General features: G+C 33.8%; 1 protein-coding gene across 2 annotated transcripts in view; it reads right to left on the reverse strand.

Annotated features, from left to right (window-relative positions):
- Positions 1 to 2341: 2341 nt before the first annotated feature.
- Positions 2342 to 19094, reverse strand: part of LOC108903792 — a 30496-nt gene continuing 13743 nt past the window's right edge. Inside the window, exons 3-5 of one of the 2 annotated variants that reach the window (XM_018706089.1) lie at positions 17701 to 17811; positions 12479 to 12536; positions 2342 to 2564 (exon numbers count right to left, since the gene is read on the reverse strand). In XM_018706089.1, coding sequence (XP_018561605.1) covers positions 2514 to 2564; positions 12479 to 12536; positions 17701 to 17811 — 220 coding nt within the window. In that variant the 3' untranslated portion in view covers positions 2342 to 2513. The remainder of the gene's footprint in view (positions 2565 to 12478; positions 12537 to 17700; positions 17812 to 19094) is intronic. The other variant, XM_018706088.1, reaches the window with a different exon arrangement.

Genomic DNA, 19094 nt, shown 5'->3' on the forward strand with positions numbered 1-19094 from the left:
GATGTTAGCACAACTGATTGTAAAGAAGCCGACACGAAAATGCCGCTTCATAACTTAATGCAGATAGATATGTTTCGGTGAAAAAATTTAAAATCTAAATGTTGTAATAATTTTTTTTAAGCGTTTAGTTACTGCTTTTTTTTGTCCTAACACTAGAATTACGTGACATACGTCGGGTAGTCGTCTTATAAAGCCTTGGTTTATTTTTGGCGTGTCTAATTGTGTTTATAAGCCTTTCACTAAATTTGCGATAAATCGCGTAGCGATTGTTTTCTGTTAAATCAACAAAAAAAAAACAGAAACCGGGAAAGGATTACCGTTACTCCATTTTAACATGTACATTTTATTACTTTATCTATACATTATTAGCAAATTCATAATAGCTTAAAACAGCCCAAACTCGGTTAAATATTTAATTTATTGCGGTGTGTTTTACAGTAAAAGGGCCAAAATTAGCAAAACATTTCTAAATTTTGTTTCCGTCTCTTGTACATTGTTCAAGACTATTTAAAAATAACTGTTTATAAAAATTGTTTGGCATGTACATTTATTGAATTTAGTACCGATGGGTAGTTACTTATTAATTTAAGAATAGTTTACCAATAAGTTGTACCTATAGAAGAAATGAATCCATCTAACAAGAAATCGTCGTGTTAAACCTGGTAATTATTCTAATTAGACGATTTCCATGAAATTAACAATCCAGGCAGCTATGGGCGTGCAGTAAAAGTTAATTAAAAGCGAAAATGCAGAAAACGCGACGCGTGAAAAGACATCCGAGGTAAAAAGTTTACTTCTAAATACCTTTCCAGTTGAGATTGCTTGGGCTTCTCAAACCGCGTCGGCAATTAGCGAGTTCCAAAGTTTCTGGTCTTTAATTGTCGTAATTACTATTATGATAGACCCTGGCATCGACGAAATATGTGGGAATCGAAATTAAGGTAAATACCGAGGGTGCTACTGTTTTCTTGCTTCTCGCGAATAATTATCGCTCCGCTATTGCCGTTTTGACTTTCAGAACTGCTACTTTTATTAAAGTAGCAGTTAACTCTAGAATAATGCGAAACTTCAGATATTCGGTGCTGGGTGCTATATTATTTATATTTTAGGTTCAAACAATCTCGTTCTTTTCCATATTTCCTCTCAGAAATGTAACACTTTTCTATTTTTATACCCGCAGTTAACTCTGTTACATTTATAAGCGCAGCACCTGATAAAGACAGGCTAATCTCCATACTCGGCATTTTAATCTCTCGCAGTAGTATAAATATTACGTTTTCATTTCCTACACTTTCTCCTTGGCGCTGATCTCTATTCCAGTCTCTAATATTTTCCATAAAACGTTCGATCCCTCTCAGCGATCATGTCAAAAGTGTATTCCGATAGCGTTAGGTACCGCGACGTGATTGCCTTGTAAATTTAATTTAAGAATTTCACTAGGCTGTTGTGGTAATATTTGTAAACCTACGTGTCTGGAATGCCGGCTGGGGGCCGTCGAAAATATACGTGTAAATATTTAGAGCGTGTTTATATTCGTTGGGCCTTTTTTTTCTCACTTATTAGCCAGGAAGGGGCATTTTAAATGGGATTATAAGGGAAGGGACGTGATCTTTGCGTCTGTGCTGATGTACAGAAACTCAGAAAATTTTCAGCAGTGCCCCTTTCAGATAAAAAGTTTTAACGATATCACGGCGTGTGAAAAAATAAACGTGAAAGGAGGAAAGAGCTACTTGTACCTACTTACCAACATAGTAACACAGTCAGGACTTTCGTACTTTTCCTACTAAAGATACAGATCTAATAAACATTTAATATTAAAATACGGTACAGGAGTGGCACTGAAAAGAACTTCGTTCCTTAAAATTTTGCTATAAGCAGCAGCATCGCGTTTTGCAGTGCAAATTGGCTGAGCTTTCCTCCAAGTTACCACAATGGTTAGCGCGAGTGTTTGTTCTTTGCAAACAGACCGTAAATAAAAACTACGAACATTGCAGATATCGCTTTTTATTATTCTCTGTGTAAACGTATATATTTTGTACCTGTTATCGACTGATGGTGGAGATGATTAAAACGTAGATTGTGCGGCGTCTGTTGCGGTTGCGGTCGCCGAATCGTTTTCGACAAACAGTAATTACATGGGTTATAGTTTTACCCTAGTACTACAACAAATGCCCTAAAGAATAATAAGCACCAAGTAAATCGGCATTTCACACTTGTTTTAAAATAAAACAAACTCATATGATAGGTGTTTCTAAAGGCCAAAGGTAGCTAGCTTCCTTATAAATATGACCAATTTTCACCCTGTATAAGTATCGACGAGATGAGAAATAAAATCACTGCCTTTGTGGAATGGGCCACGAACATGCTTTATTGGGACTAAAATATTAGCAGCAACAATAACAGGTTCATATGCACGAAAATATAACACTGTTGACGTTAAATTATTGTGATTGTCTACTGGGCTGGGGAATCGACAGAAAATTAAAGATTGCTGGGTTCCTTAGAATGCTGCCTCATCTTCGGACGGGTAACCAATCCGCCACATCTTGCTCGTTAGGGTGGTACTGAAACAGAAAATTTTACCTCGTAACGATATAACCAACAAGTCAAATAATAAGGCCGCATAAACTTCTTTTGTAATGTATTTTTCTTCGTTATATTATTTAACTTTTTAATAGAAATCAGTTTTTTACTAATCTGAACAATAACAATGTTAAATTAAGCACGCTGCTGATAAATTTCAAACGTAAATGGCTGTATATTTTCCTGGTTGTATTTTTACAGCTCGTAATGTTTTAAAGAAAAATATAAGCTTAAAACAGGATATGTTTTTCTTTTCAATTTAAACGCAGAGGGTATGGAGACAATTCTTACGGACCCCGAGACGTTTGAAAGCAATAAGCGGGTGGTGAAATTAAATATTCCCTCAGATGTACGCTCTCAGGAAAGACCGCCGCCGCTAGAATTAAGGTCCCGTGTTCCCTTACACATTAATAATTATTCTTATTCCAGTTTTTCCAAATGTACACCCAGAGTAGTCATTTACAGTCTATTAACAAAGCCGGCGACGACATAAAGGCCGTATCGCGTTTCTTCGAGCAGAAATTAAAATTCTGGGGGGCGTTTACTGCGTCACGTCTAAATGGAAAACTTCTAATGGAAACGCGATGACAAATGCCAAGGGATGTGGCCGTGGTTTTTCTAATAAGGCAATAAAAGTTTTAAGTAATGGGTGGAAGTCGAAAGTTTCTGTTGTGACAAATAGCGAGGCTTAATACATATTATAAAACAGTTCAAATAGTAGGTATACATTATATCAAAGGCAGTTTAATAAGAAGGTTCGGTTTTCATTCCATGTGAATGTTACGCCAGTATTTTTGAATTCGAAGAGAATCATTTAATTTTGATACGTGAAACTAACTAAATCATGACTAAATCAATCTAGTTCTGTAAAAATTACGTGTAATTCTTAATAAATGGGTTCGTTTCTGGGAACATTAAAATTTCGCGATCTCTTTTAAATTCATCCGTCGTTTCTAAATCGCCATGAATGCAGATGAAAGGCGAAAGTAATAGCAACGATAACACTGCAACGAGGCACATCTGCAGTCTTTCGTTGTAAAGAAAGCTTTGCTTATGAGAAAACGTATTTGCTTCCACAGTTTCTTCGAGAGTCGTTTTACATATTTGTAATGTTTTTTATATAATATAAATATTTTGTAATACTAATAATAAATAATACTGTAATAAAATACATACATTTTTGGAAAAATATTTAAGTAAAAAGATATTCTTTCTAAAATATATATTACAAAATGATAACGCCTAGGGTCGAGGGGCGATCCGCTAAGGAAAAAACGTACAAAGATTACAAAATTTCTGAAATCTCTTGTAATGTATCTGCAGATTTCAATATCGATTAAAAAAAAATTACAAATTTCATATAAATAATCAAGATTACAATATCTTTCAACCGATTACAAAACATTTCAGGAGATTTCAGAGTTATTTTAGTAGATTTCAATGATTATTTAAGATTTCAATAGGATTATTCGAAATTAAAAGAAGATTTCAAAATTTCTTAATAATATTTCAAGGAATACGGGAAGATTACAATAAGTTTTGAATGTCCATTTGAACAAAAATAATTGAATTAACTTCAACTGTCATTCATTTCATTCATTAACAGTAGTGCTTTGATTAAGAATTTCCAGTATCATTTTTACGCAAAAATTGTAACATTCTGATTAAGTTTTTGTTCGAATGAACGTTAAAAACTTTTTGTCATGACAAAAATGATAACGCCATTTTGAAAGTAGGTAAGTATATATTTTTATTGAAAGATAAAAATATAATAATCCAATAAACTAATAAAAATAAAAAAATAGAAGTAACATAAAATAAACATTTTCCCAAAAAATAAATAATAAGAAATATTTTAAGCTTTTATTAACACTTGTATTTAATACTTTACCTGTATACAGTGTATTTAAAAAAGACGCGGCAATATTTAAGGGGGCGATTGCCCAGATCATTTTATAAAAAAAAGTTCCTATAAACATACGTCCGCAAACGCTTCGTTACCGATCTACAGAATGTTGAAATTTCATTAAAAAAACAGTAAAAATTAAATTTCTCCAAAACCTCTTGATATTATAATGAAATTTTAGGCCTGTCAATAGCTATGGCAGACGCGTACTTTGCAATACAAAACGATTTTTTAGTCTTACCAGTGACTAGCTATTTTTAATGAAAAAAATAGGACCCCGCTGGTTTTTCTAAAAATATAATTTTTTAATTCCTTGTTCAATTATGAAGAAGAAAGCTTTCCTCAGATTATACGCACCGTACGTCACACCGTTATTGAGTAAAAAAATAAAAAACATTTTATTGCGCACCTAAACCCAATGTTGTTTTAATTGAGAAATTTAAATTATTGAACAAAGAAATTCAAATTATCAAATTTGATTGATTTTTGAAATGTGGTACATACTGTTGTTTGTAGTAGGTAATAATAAGGGGCTGCGTTTTAGAGAAATTTAATTTTTACTGTTTTTTAATGAAATTTCACATTCTGTAGATCGGTAACGAAGCGTTTGCGGACCTATGTTTATAGGACTTTTTTTATAAACTGACCTGAGCAATCACTCCCTTAAATATTGCCGCGTCTTTTTTAAACACACTGTATACAAGTAAAGTATTAAATGCAAGTATTAATAAAAGCTTAATATATTTTTTATTTATTAGTTTTTGGGAAAATACTTACCTACTTTCAAAATAGCATTATCATTTTTGTCATGACAAAATGTTTTTAACGTTCATTCGAACAAAAAACTTAATCAGAATGTTACAATTTTTGCCCAAAAAATGCCTGATACTGGAAATTCTTAATCAAAGTACTACTGTTAATGAATGAAATGAATGACATTTGAAGTTAATTCAATTATTTTTGTTCAAATGGACATTCAAAACTTATTGTAATCTTCCCGTATTCCTTGAAACCTTATTAAGAAATTTTGAAATCTTCTTTTAATTTCTAATAATCCTATTGAAATCTTAAATAATCATTGAAATCTACTAAAATAACTGAAATCTCCTGAAATGTTTTGTAATCTGTTGAAAGATATTGTAATCTTGTTTATTTATATGAAATTTGTAATCTTTTTTTAATTGATATTGAAATCTGCAGATACATTACAAGATATTTCAGAAATTTTGTAATCTTCGTATGTTTTTTCCTTAGCGGATTGCCCTTCGGAACACACCAATCACACTATATAGGTTTCTGTCTAGGTTTCTGTGGCATCCTTTGGAAATTGAGGTAGGGGGGGCGTTGTATAACGACTACATCGACGAAATTGGTTAGCTGATTACACAGATTACAGCGAGGATTACAGATAAGATTACATAGATTACAGATAGATTACATAGATTACAGATAAAATTACGTAGATTACAGATAAAATTTCATAGATTTCAATTTTAAAGAGATTCTTAGATGATTACAAAATTTCAAAAAGATAAATATTAGAACGTCTTAACTACACGGAGATTGCAAAGATTTCAGAAACGATTACATAAGATTCCAGGGCAAACGTACGAAGATTACATCAGCGGATCGCCCCTCGCCTAGAGTTTTTTAATAAATAATTGATACGAATGATATTATGACCGTTGATCGCGAACACTCGAGAATCTCGGAATTATACAACTTGTACATGTAGCTACCATTTTTCCCTCCGCGGAATTTAAATCGTATATTTAAAAGTGGGTGCCCCGCCCTGATGTAGGGCCTGTGCCGATTTTCTTTATTAATATTAATACGGGACGTCGTGTCGGTCGTTGTCGCCGACTTGGAGAACTTTGAATTGACATTGTTTGTTTAAGCGGAGTGTAAATAATGAATACCAATAAAACGAGTGGTTTAGAAAGCAAGTACTGTGGAAAATATTCGCTAATGAATTCATTTTCTACACGCGAATATATAGATTAAGTTCCAGGCTGAAACTTCGCTTTGGACTGAGTGCGGTCTGCGGTTTCTCTGTTGATATAATTAACTATGCAGAAATTATAACCACGAGCCTGCAAAGTCTTCTCTGTCAATGCAATGTATTAAAATAAGATGGAATCAATTTAGTGTAGTGTATCCTGTAAATTGTGTCTGTGATTTAAACACTGGCATTTAATGCTCAAAACATACTTATTAAAAATATATATCTCAAAAGCATCTGATGGCATTCTAATTCTCCTTTCGTAATATCCGCTTTCCGTCTTCCCACAAACACAAAAAAACAACCGAACCGACGTGAAAATAATGACGGCTCGGCCGCATTCCATCTCTACAAATTCGCTGCTTGACAACCAACCGGGTACGGGTCGTTCTTCATTGTGTTAATTAGGCAAACACGCACTTGAAGCTCATTGTAAGGACCAGTAAAAGTTTATGGCGCTAGCCTCGCATTATTTTCAACTTTCCCTTTTTTAATGAACAACGAAAGTAACACACACACGCGAGCTTACATATAAAAACCGCGATGTAAACATTAGACACTGATGATCGCGCGTAACCTTGAAAGTTTCTGCGGTTAATCCGCAATAATAGTCGTCCTGTTTGAGATTCTCAATGGGCTTGGGGGTCAACAACGTTTTCCGGGGTGAATGGGCTATATTATTATTGGCCTTTTTTATTGTACAGCCGCATGATCCGCTTCGTAAAACAATGCATTATTTTGTAACATTCCTTAAAACTTGTTTGCATTTCTAAAAACCACTTGTATTCGGTTAGACGAGTAAAAAAGAAAGCGACATATGGAATTTAGAAAAAAATCAAGTTATCTTAATTTTTTTATTACGTTACGCCTAGAATCGCAAAATTAATTTCCTATTTGTAAATGCACAGTAGATAATCATCAGGTTAAAGAAGGTACCAATAGTTTGTTATTGGTTGCTGATTTTCTGATGCCCTTCGGGCGCTCTGAACATTTTATTCGAAACGGAAACGGATCCCAAACTCGAAATTCTGGAATAAAAGTGGATCGGCCGAGCGCGACGGATTTTTCCGGACAATTAGCGCGTTAATCCGGGATGCATTAGATAATTACTTCTTAAACACACGTCGGCGTTCTTTTCCCGATTGCACGCGTACCCGAATGCGACATTATTGAGGAGGAATTGTCCGAAAGATCTGTTCTAAACCCATTAGAAAATTACGGCGGCTCCGGTGAAACGCGCTTGATTGATTTCAGGGCTCTAATAAATTAACAGCCCCCGAAGTGGTTGCCGAGTCTAGTTTTTTTTTGTACGAGAAAATCCTTGATTCCTTTTTGTAGGAGCTTGTTTACCATTTTTCTTTCATAACTTTTTTTTACTATACAAAAAATATGTAGGTACTAAATAAAGCTGCGAACTATTTGTCTACCAATTGTAAAAACACATATAGTTCTTTTCATATATATTGTAGAAATAAAAAACTCTTTTATATTGCCGATAACGACAAAAACGGGGTCGTAAATACTTGTCTGCCTAGCAGAACAGGGTCGTATTTAGGCAAAGTTTACAGAATATAATTTTAAGTCTCCCTTCAAACAATTCACAACAGATACTACACAATGGCTATAAATTGAAAACAATTGTAGTGAATTACAAGTTATCCAATAAAAAACTTGTAATAACACAAAAATCACTACTCAAAACTCTATTCTAAGAAATAAGAATGACAGCATTGCAGCACCAACTCCTGCCCTGTACCGCGCAAACTGAACTATCAGAAATTTAAAGTAATAAGTGCACCGTGTCTAATTGTTGATTGTCTCTGTCTCACATTAGGAATTTGAGAACAACGTACGTCTTAAGAGAGATGTTCAGAATCTGTTTTGTTGCCAGCCCAGCTGTGTTGCCAAATGTTTCGGAGAGTTAGTATTGTCTGTACTAAAAATGAACAACATACATTTTTCAAGAATGAAGTGAATAATGCAATTATTCTTTAAATAAATGTACGCAAATTCAGCATATTCTTATATTTTCAGAACATAACTTAATATTTTAAACGTAAATAACTGAATAAATTAATTTCATTCAATTTAGCAATTATTCATTTATGGAATATTTTTGCATATCGGCAACACAGGCTCCACGTCCCGCGATTCAAGATCACGCCTATCTAGGGTAAAGCGGAACAAACAAATTAAATTATTCATTAATATCACTTTATTTCCCATTAATTTTGTATTCAATTTATCTAGATGAGTATACCTGATAAGAGCATTATGATCTGTGAAATAAATTAGCTGTTATAACATTTATTTTCTACGGACATTTAAAAATTGTCTTGCCCTACTCTCCCCATAACACATTTACCGGCAGACTTTGAAATTTTTTATGTCTACTATAAGTATGAAAAGAACTTATACACTATCGACTTATATAAATACCTCCAACATACGATTTATCAACTGGGTAATACATTTGTGTTGGTGTTTCGTACCGGGCCTTTAAAAACAATTTTTTTAAATATATGTCAATAAAATGTGGGTTTTCTTTGAAATAGCTGAAATTCAACATGATTTTATTTGCTGGTTTGCTTCGTTCTAAGCCTGGAAATTCTGTACCCAAGCAAATAACGACTTAATTTTCATTAGCCGGCAAATATCGCCCGATCAATTACACAGTTGGCTGGAGACATAAAACTGGCCGTTAGTGCGATGGTAATTAGCGATCGAAGCGGGCGCTGAGATCTGAAAGAAGCCTAACCTACATTTCAAAAAACGCAGTTAATGAGGTCTGTATGCAAAATACCCGCCGCCTATAATCGATTGTTTTTCTAACGCGAAAATTATACGTCGCTCGAGATCGCCAATGAGTCCGATGGGTATCGATAAAAAGCGCGAGACCTGAATAGCTGCGGCGCTATGTTACTTTCTCTGCAATTACATTGTCGTGTCGACGGCAGGCGGGAGGAAGAACAACGCGCGTCGAGACGTTAGTAGAGCGAGAAAAGGTGCAGATCGGGCGACACTCCGGGATGCTGTTAAGTAACATTATTTTGTCCCTAAAAACGCGAACTGTCTAACAATTTTCTAGTTGCAAAATAAAATTACCAAGTCTTTGATTCTATTTATCACAACTAGTTTCGTGGCGTCACGTCTTCAAGCTGCACGTTACTCAGCGGAAATTAATAAATGAATAAATTCTAAACTTTACTATACATTTCAATTTTTAGATTTATTCAACCGAAATGAAATATCTATCTTGCCATGGAAGAAAATAGAAATGGATTATTTGTGTTTTTCTATTTTGTTATAAAATCATTAAAATGTTATTTAATACGCCTGTATACAGGGTGATTCAGTCATAATGTCATTAATTTTAACCACGTATTCGGAAGGCTTAATAAAGACAGAAAATCGGAAAAAAAAATTTTTTACTCGACTTTTAAAAATGAAGGAAATCAACCCATAACTCCCGCTACGAGGGCTGCCCTGCCGATGCCCGGATGCTCGGAAAATTTTGTAACGTAATGTCACGAACAGTTGTCGGCTAAAGGAACAGCGTTGCCAAGTTCAGGTTCAAGCTCGCCAGGTTAGTATTTGACATATAACCGACCACTTCGTACACTCGATGCACCTGGGCGACTACAGCTACTACGAAAACAGCCGGTATTTTAGATTTTAAATTAAATTTGTTGATACGATTTTCCTTTGATAAAAGACCGACAACTTTTTGCTACTACACTCGTATTAGTCTAGGGGCTAGGGGCCAGATAGGTTTCCGTAGCCAAACAGAATTCCACGGCTGCAAATAACTTATTTTTAAGTATTTTGACTTCTCGAAACCAAAAAACTTGGTGGCAAAGCCTGAAAGTGGTCAGTTTAATTGTTGTTAACAAATTGAATGTTTAAATGGCTGTAAAAAGTTTATTTTTATAGCTAGTACAATTTTTTATCTGTTAATTATTACGTTTTCTCACAACAAACATATATTTTTTTGAAAATTAAAAAAAGATTAACTTTAACCAAAGTTATTGCAAATTTAGTGCAAATATATTACATTTTCCGTCTCTGCGCGCACCAATTTTACCATATCTCTGGTTCAATTGGACGGATTGAGACGCACATCTCATTTTAAAACTTAAACTTTATTTTACAAGATAGGTAAGTTCCATTGATTAATTAATTTATTTAAAAATTAATGGCAGCTTAGAAAGTTGTGGAATTTCAACGAAAATGTTGGCTTTATTGGTTTATAAAACTTTTTTTGTTATTCAATTTTTATGAAAAGCCAAAAAAGTTACCGGTTATTGTTCCTCGCATCCTAACAATGATTTCATGCCTTGCTTGATTGTTAGAATGCAAAGAACAATATCCGGTAACTTTTTTGGCTTTTCGTCGAAGTTGAATAATAAAAAAAACCTTATAAACAATTAAAACCGGCATTTTCGTTGAAATTTCACAACTTTCTAAGATGCCATTAATTATTAAATAAATTAATAAATAAATGGAACTTAGAACCAGATATGGTAAAATTAGTGCGCACGGAGACGGAAAATGTAAGAAATTTGCACTAAATTTGCAATAACTTTGGTTAAAGTTAATTTTTTTTAATTTCCAAAAAAATACATATTTGTTATGAGAAAACGTAACTATTAGCGAATAAATTGTACTAGCTATAAAAATAAACTTTTTACAGCCATTTAAACATTTAATTTGTTGATAACAATTAAACTGACCACTTTCAGGCTTTGCGACCAAGTTTCTTTGGATTCAAGAGGTCAAATATTTAAGAATAAGTTGTTTGCACATCTGGCTCCTGGACTATATGGTGCACGTGTGCAAATTAAAACTGGGTTAAAAGGTTACTGAACCACAGGTTACCCTAGGTCGGAAACACGACGTACCGAGTTGTTTATTTGTCTCCGTCCCATTGTTTTTTTATGGAATATACAAGTCTCTCTTCTAATTGCAGTCAATATTTAAATACTGCATACAATTTATCCTCTCTTTATAATTTATCTAGTGAGTGTTGGTTTTTTATGACATTATTTCTGTAACGAAATTGAAATGGTTATGAAATGAAATTTAAATTATTTGAACTTTTGGGGTTTTGTAACTTCAATATTAAATCTTATTTAAAGTGAAACAGCTAATTTCTTTGCAGCCATAATAGTCACATTTGGTCAGATGAAACACACTACTACCCGCACACTACTCGTCGGTGGTATAGCTTTCAGAGGAGATTCGGTGTCAATGTCAATGGCGATCGTTTAATTGGGCCGCATTTTCTACCTGAACATCTGAATGGGCCGCGTTACTAATTTTTAGTAGAATTGTTTGAAAACCTTCCCCTTCGGGCTTACAGCAAATGTTGTTAAAATATTAAAATTATGATGCTAATAAAAACTGATTTTTGGCAAGGCATGCTCAGACCTCGAGGTTCTTGCTGGGCAACAATAACAATTTAATATGTTGATTGCATAAATAAAAAATAATTTATAGCATTTTAAATTATTATTGGTTGACGTGAGCAAAACCGTTTATTTATTGTCTTTATATGAGCGAAAATATATAAATATGGCAACGTTGCATCTAGGGCGCGTTGTTCATAGGTTCATATCGTAGCCGTGCATAATATTGTGACGTCAGCCGGTCAGTAACAGCCTGAAAAGGGGGTTAAATAATGATTTGAAAATATTTTTTTTCAGCTTAAATATGCATTTAAATTTTTTTTAATCACGCCATCGTATTATACTCATTTTTCTCTATCTGCTCTTAAAATTAATGACATTATGACTGAATCACCCTGTATCCATATTTTGAGGGAGGATTTAAATAAATAATCGATAACAAAAAATATTAATCGAGAAGAAAGCTCAAAGTTTCGTATTTGTGCACCGACGGGCGACGGCGCTGCCCTATTCAGTTTATCTGGACTCCCACAGGTGAGAGAGGTCAATACGACGACGAAAAATTAAAAACAATCTTACCTGGCCCTCGTAGTCGATAGCGGCGAAATTGGAATTGCTCTGTGCCCGTTTGCCGAATCTGGAATCAAACACAAAAATCACAGTTTGGACGTAATTAATTAATACTAGATACAGACATGAGAATTAATGTGGTAATGTGAAAAAGCATTTTTATTATTGTTATTTGCTTCAGAGACACACTGCAAACAATTAAGGTTCAAAGCGCATTAGATAGTGAGGAAAATTTGCTACAGTTTCGGATGTAACTTTCATATAAAGTTCCTTATAAAAATGAAATAGAAAAACGCAGCGGTTAAAATGATAATATTTGAACTTCGTTAATTTTTTCAACGTAATTAGGGAGCAAACAAAAATGATCCTTTAAATCAACCGGAAAAGGTTATTAGCATAACGTTTACTTTAGCACATTGTTTTTCAAAGTACATCATAATTTTATGTGTAAAGTCTATGATATTTTAAGATCGATAGCAGTAAAATACTAAATTTGGATAAAGTACCAATAGCTAAGTGCTAGAATCATTTTAATATGAAGTAAAATAGAGTTTATTTTGCCAGCAACGACTCCTAAAACGTCATACCATAGTGTCACGCTAATAGAGACTAATAAGTGTATTTGTTTAAGAAGCAATTTTGTACAATACCTATGTATGATGTTCCTGACAACGATCCAATGTTTGTAAAAAATATCAAAAACACTGAACACCCGAACATGAAAACGCCTGTCGCGCCTCTGGCTTACCTGTTGCTCGCCTGTAGTCGGCGGCGGCTTATCGAAGGCACCGCCGTCGACTTTATTAAACCAGCTCGCTGGAAATAACAGTTTGTTATCCGAGATGTTTGAGTTGTATGGCTCAGGGCTGATTTATTGGCCCTAATCGGGAAATGCCAACCGTCCATCGCCCGTGATGCAATTATTACTTGTGTGTTTTATTCGATTTGTTTTCCGTATATTACTGTTTGCTTGGCGACGGACTCCTACAAGAGTTAATCATCGTTACAAGCGTGGAGAAGCCGCCTACACTGCTAATTTGGAGGGATTAGAGGACGAACTGATAATTGGAAGTTTTAGGTGGCTGCAAACGTTAAGACAAAATGCCTCAATTAAATGTAATTAGTGAACTGGACCCGAACGTTCGTTAGGATTTAAGTAGGTGCAACGGAATTCCTCTTTGCAAACTTCAAAAAATCTATATCCGCATGAAATTGCTTGAGCTGTTTTGTAACAGTTAAAAAAAAGCGAACTATTTGCAAATTTTAACATTTATCTTTTCCAGTTTATAGCAGCTTTTTTTGTTGATTGTTGAAATATTAGTAACACCCCATAAACATAATGATAGCAATCTCTCTTATCTTATTTTTGCGTAATGTGTGCAATATTTTTCGGTAGTATTTTTATAAATAAGCGTTTACCTACTCTATCTTAAAACCCTCTAATCTGTAACTAAATACAGCGTGCATCAATATGCATTTAGAAACTAACAGCCGCTCAATTTGAGAAACATTTAACAGATTAAACGCTGCTAGGAAATTTCGCAAACTGTGCAAGGTTCTCGGCTACACTTCGCTGCAATCGGTTGACTTCCTAATCAGGTAGAAACGAAAATATATTCATGACATGGTCGATGTTACTTCGATTACCGAAAAGATAATATGTTTTAATTTGCAAATCTGCTGCTACAAAATGGTTTTATCGTCTGAAATCCCACGAAACCGATCATTCCAAAAGCTTTTACACTGATAACATTACTAACCTGTAAGTTCAGGTATGTTTTTTTTTTATTTAAATTGCTTAATTGTTTGTTATCTATGTAGAATAATACAGAACTGTTTATAATTTTACATATAGATACATTTGAAAGTGGTTAGTTCAAATTAAATCGAACACATTTCAAGAGTATTTAATAATAACGGTTACAATTGCACTGAAATAAAAGGCTTTTTTTCGCGACTGAATATTGGTGAATATCTGACTTGTAGTTACTATTTCTATCTCTTTTTATCTTACTTGTTATATGGCAGTTTACACCTTTTCACTCCTTCATACTGCACATACTACAACATTCGACATCACTCGCGAAAAAAAAGCCTAAAGTCCGTAACGGAGAGTGCAGGCCCACAAGTTACTGAAGCAATTTACAGAAGCTTGTCCAGATCTATGAAATATGAACAACAATTAAAGTTACTTAGTTATTATACTTATATTTTGTGGGCGCGAATGTATTCAAATCTAGGATTAGTTTAGGACAAACGGAAATGATTCAATGCAAACTAATGTTTCTCTCAGCTCAACAAATCTGTGGATATTTCTAATGATAAAACTGTATCTACTTTTCTCAGTTTGTTATATAATAATAAAATGCCGGATCGTTCTTATACTGAAATATTCGTGTCAAATTTATATCGAAATAATAGTTATCAACGAAAAATTTTCGATATTCTGATGAAGTCTCAAGTAGCACGCGCTAAGCTGTAAACGTTCGACTGCGTATTGACTATCAAACGAACGCTTTATAATTCAGTTCTCATCTTGTTTTAGATTATGTTAGCCGGGAAGTGGACCGAGAAATTGGATTCTGATCTGAAATATCAACGCTAAAGGAACTAACTCAAACTCCAGATTTATTCCCTTGGCGACATAAAAGTACTACTACTTGTAATATGTATATAACACGTACGCCATGGAGTTTCCTACATTGTGTCCTATAACTTTTCCGGACAGATCGGAGATGATAAAAATTGAACAAAGTGTTCGACGCGCCCACGCCTAAAGACTTTGTCACTTTCCGATATTGCATTCGACTGCAATGAAGTGAATTTTTGATGTGTTAATAATAAGCTACTAGAAATGAATTCGAGAAATTTAATTTTAATTTAATATTAAATTTCGAAAGTGTGACTAATGTATATATCTAATCTAGGTATATGTATGTCATAATACTATTGGAAATTAATAGGGTTTTTTATGTGAACATTTTTTCAGAAACGCTCATCCCTCTTCGAGTCACAGGGCGATTTAATTTCAAAAACTACTTTTTTTTTAATTTTCCAAGCTGACCGAGATAATCAAATTGGAAACACCTCATATTAGTACAGGTTATTAGACACCGGTGTCTTAATATTACAGAGATGTAAAGATTAATGAGTTTTCCTCTAAAATGACCCAAAAAGTGTGTCAGCGATGTCTTTAGACAAAAATTTGATTACATCTGCCCGATGCTCAGCAGTTAGCTATAATAATAACATAATTATTTCTAACGAATGACACAGGGTTGCCAGCAGTGGCGGTATATCGTCATTACGGCGAGTTTTGCTGGAAATTTTGAGACTAAATATTATTTTTAAGGAGCAGCTTCCAATTGCGGCAATTTAAAGAAAATTGAGGATTAATAGCGACTATAAAATCATTAGGTAATCCTCTTAAGGACATTCGATACACCTCTTACGGGGCGGGCGGTGCGGAGAGTATGCCTATGTTTATACACGGGAGTCTTGTTGCAGTACCAACCTTACATAAATTAATTTCAGCGAACTAAGTATGCTATTTAGAATGAAATTTATACAACACATATTAGCTTGCATATTTTTTTCGTGTTTAATACACGTCGGTTCACTTTTTATTTGAATAAAAGCGTCTATTTATTCATTACGAACTTGTAAAATTATGGAGGAAATCTGGCAACATTGCCATGGCGTGGTGGTAAAAGTTGGGTCAACTGTCATTACTGTCAACTTTGCGCGAATTCCGTAAACATGAATGAACAACCAAGGTACAAAGGAAAAGTAATGACTGAAAAGTATAAAATGAGTGTAAAACAGAATGTGGATTGATGAGAAAAAAATAAAAGGTGCAAACCGAGAATCCATATGATAACTATCAAGAAGTTCAATGTATGATGGTGAGACGTCGACTTGTCAAATTGAAGATTATGACATAACAACTAAACTGTTCGTTTTGCAAAGAGATCCTTTCAATTTTTGTTTCAAATTGCTAGTATATTGCTTTAGATCACGAAAAATTTATTTAATATTAATTATTACTACATATTTTTTCGACTGGAATAATTTTATAATCTATAATTGAGCTATTCAAATATAACGCATCAGTCCAAGCATTAAATTCAGCGTACAGTGTTGCCATATTTCCTTTCATTGGATCAGATGTTTGTTCAAATTTGTTAAAACGTTATCTATTCATTCCATTATCTCAATAATTACATTGTAAGTGCATATTTTTATTGTTTTAAAATGTTTAGTAATATTTAATTCTATAATTACAATTTTATTTTCCCGATCCTAACCATTTTTAAGAGCAATATTCACGTTTGATTGAAGTTTTTTCCCAACTCCCATAAGAGCCTGTGTAAAAGAGCATAATTTTTAAATTCATTTTTCAAAAAAACTACGTTGTCAATCGATCTGATATTTTTACACAAGTCAGTTTGCATATTTATTAACAGATTTCAATTGCTTTGAAAACATTCTTACCATTTTTCTTTTGGTATCGAACCTCCTTAAGGACAGTACTTATTGTTGTGGATATTTTCTGCTACATTACTTGGTTTGTGATTGTCTTTTTAGCGCTCTCTTTGTTTTTCCTTTTTTTTCGAAATTGAATCGATTAAAAAATATTTTATCAGAATATGTAAACGTCTATAATGATATTTGTTTGAATCGTTTTGTGTGTGTCACAGGAAAATCATATTAACCAGAGTTGTAAATTTCAACTAGTACCAATAAGGAGTAGTGGATTTTTTAACTTGATCACTTCAAAAGAGATAATTTTTGGAAAAATACCAAAAGCCCTATCGATATTTATTCAAAAGTACTACTCGGATTCTCCAGAGTTACACTTCCTTTCATCTAGAACAAAACATTAAAACAATAAGTTAATCAGAGTCATCTAACACCCCAATATATTTTTTTCAGTTCTTGTAGCATTAACTACACGCAAGTACAACACCGAAAACAGTAAAAATAAGCATTTAAGTATGGCTGTCAGTAGGCATATATGCTTATTTAATATCTTAGGAATGGAAAATTGTGAAAATAATATAAAGTTATCAACATTTCAAGCCACATAGTGAACCAAATTCCAGAGAAAACCTAGCGGCAAAAAAATACAAAAAAAAAGAAATTGCAAACCAACAAACAAAATAGGAAAAATGGAAGAGTTAAGAAAAGTTAAGTGTGTGTGTCTCGTTCGAGTATTTTTTTTTGCTCACCTAGGTCTAGCTCTGTCCGCGTACAGCCTATCGAGCTCCTGAAGCCTAAGCATGTTGATGGCGCGCTGAACTTTCGGACCCATTTCGCCTTGGACGGGCCCGCTTCGCACACTACCTACCACCAGCACGCGTTAGCCAACTCTCAATTCAACTACATTGGGTTATACACATGGGCATGCACAAATTCCTCAACATTTTCAACACATCGCATGCTGTAAGTGTGAAAACCGACGCAGCGTCGCTTTGAAAACAGGTACGTTTTAATTTGAAATGAGCCACATAAAATTATCAGTTACGGACCTGTTTTAAAGGCACACTACTTCATAAACAGAAAACATCTACGGACTTTAAAAACATCCGTAATACTCTTGCTACATTTTCGTTTCCTTCAATAACTTTTATGTTCTATTCTTTTAATTCATTTAGAGTCACTACTGAGTATTGGTGATCTACGAAGTATACAGGGTGATTCAGTCATAATGTCATTAATTTTAACCACGTATTCGGAAGGCTTAATAAAGACAGAAAATCGGAAAAAAAAATTTTTTTCTCGACTTTTAAAAATGAAGGAAATCAACCCATAACTCCCGTTACGAGGGCTGCCCTGCCGATGCCCGGATGCTCGGAAAATTTTGTAACGTAATGTCACGAACAGTTGTCGGCTAAAGGAACAGCGTTGCCAAGTTCAGGTTCAAGCTCGCCAGGTTAGTATTTGACATATAACCGACCACTTCGTACACTCGATGCACCTGGGCGACTACAGCTACTACGAAAACAGCCGGTATTTTAGATTTTAAATTAAATTTGTTGATACGATTTTCCTTTGATAAAAGACCGACAACTTTTTGCTACTACACTCGTATTAGTCTAGGGGCTAGGGGCCAGATAGGTTTCCGTAGCCAAACAGAATTCCACGGCTGCAAATAACTTATTTTTAAGTATTTTGACTTCTCGAAACCAAAAAACTTGGTGGCAAAGCCTGAAAGTGGTCAGTTTAATTGTTGTTAACAAATTGAATGTTTAAATGGCTGTAAAAAGTTTATTTTTATAGCTAGTACAATTTTTTATCTGTTAATTATTACGTTTTCTCACAACAAACATATATTTTTTTGAAAATTAAAAAAAGATTAACTTTAACCAAAGTTATTGCAAATTTAGTGCAAATATATTACATTTTCCGTCTCTGCGCGCACCAATTTTACCATATCTCTGGTTCAATTGGACGGATTGAGACGCACATCTCATTTTAAAACTTAAACTTTATTTTACAAGATAGGTAAGTTCCATTGATTAATTAATTTATTTAAAAATTAATGGCAGCTTAGAAAGTTGTGGAATTTCAACGAAAATGTTGGCTTTATTGGTTTATAAAACTTTTTTTGTTATTCAATTTT

The sequence above is a fragment of the Anoplophora glabripennis genome, unplaced genomic scaffold (assembly GCF_000390285.2).
Source record: "Anoplophora glabripennis isolate ALB-LARVAE unplaced genomic scaffold, Agla_2.0 scaffold134, whole genome shotgun sequence".
NCBI lineage: Eukaryota > Metazoa > Arthropoda > Insecta > Coleoptera > Cerambycidae > Anoplophora > Anoplophora glabripennis.